The sequence below is a fragment of the Colobus angolensis genome, unplaced genomic scaffold (genome assembly GCF_000951035.1).
Source record: "Colobus angolensis palliatus isolate OR3802 unplaced genomic scaffold, Cang.pa_1.0 Scaffold63, whole genome shotgun sequence".
NCBI classification, from domain to species: Eukaryota; Metazoa; Chordata; class Mammalia; order Primates; family Cercopithecidae; genus Colobus; species Colobus angolensis.
The window spans coordinates 60233-60594 of record NW_012119932.1 but is presented as its reverse complement, the minus strand read 5'-3'; the positions used below and the strand labels follow the sequence as shown (position 1 = coordinate 60594).

Below are 362 nucleotides of genomic sequence, written 5' to 3'. Positions count from 1 at the left end.
TTAACATGCATGGTGCACGCATGGACTTCAGCAATTAAATGATGTATTTTTCACTACTGTTTTCTATCTTCTGTTTTTTCATTGATTGTACACTATGGGAGGGTGAGGAGGTTTCACTCCTGTCTTATGATGCGGTATCAGCATTTGGGAAGGCCGTGATGGTTGATTGATATTGTATGCTGTGGTTCCCTGTTTATTTCACACAGTTAACATCTTCTTTCCTGCAAGACTGTGAGTTCCTCGCAATGTCTAGCATGGTAATGAACACTTACTGATCTGATCTTTTAACATTTTATTTAGAATTTCTACTTGGATAACAGAGGAAAGAAAGAAAGCAAGGAAACTAATGAGAAAATGAATGC

The 362-nt window shown here is 37.6% G+C and overlaps 1 protein-coding gene across 1 annotated transcript in view; it reads left to right on the top strand.

Moving 5' to 3' along the window:
* The window catches only part of APBB1IP (amyloid beta (A4) precursor protein-binding, family B, member 1 interacting protein), a 151513-nt gene that overhangs the window by 101991 nt on the left and 49160 nt on the right, over positions 1-362 (top strand). Inside the window, exon 9 of the mRNA XM_011963901.1 lies at positions 301-360. Coding sequence (XP_011819291.1) covers positions 301-360 — 60 coding nt within the window. The remainder of the gene's footprint in view (positions 1-300; positions 361-362) is intronic.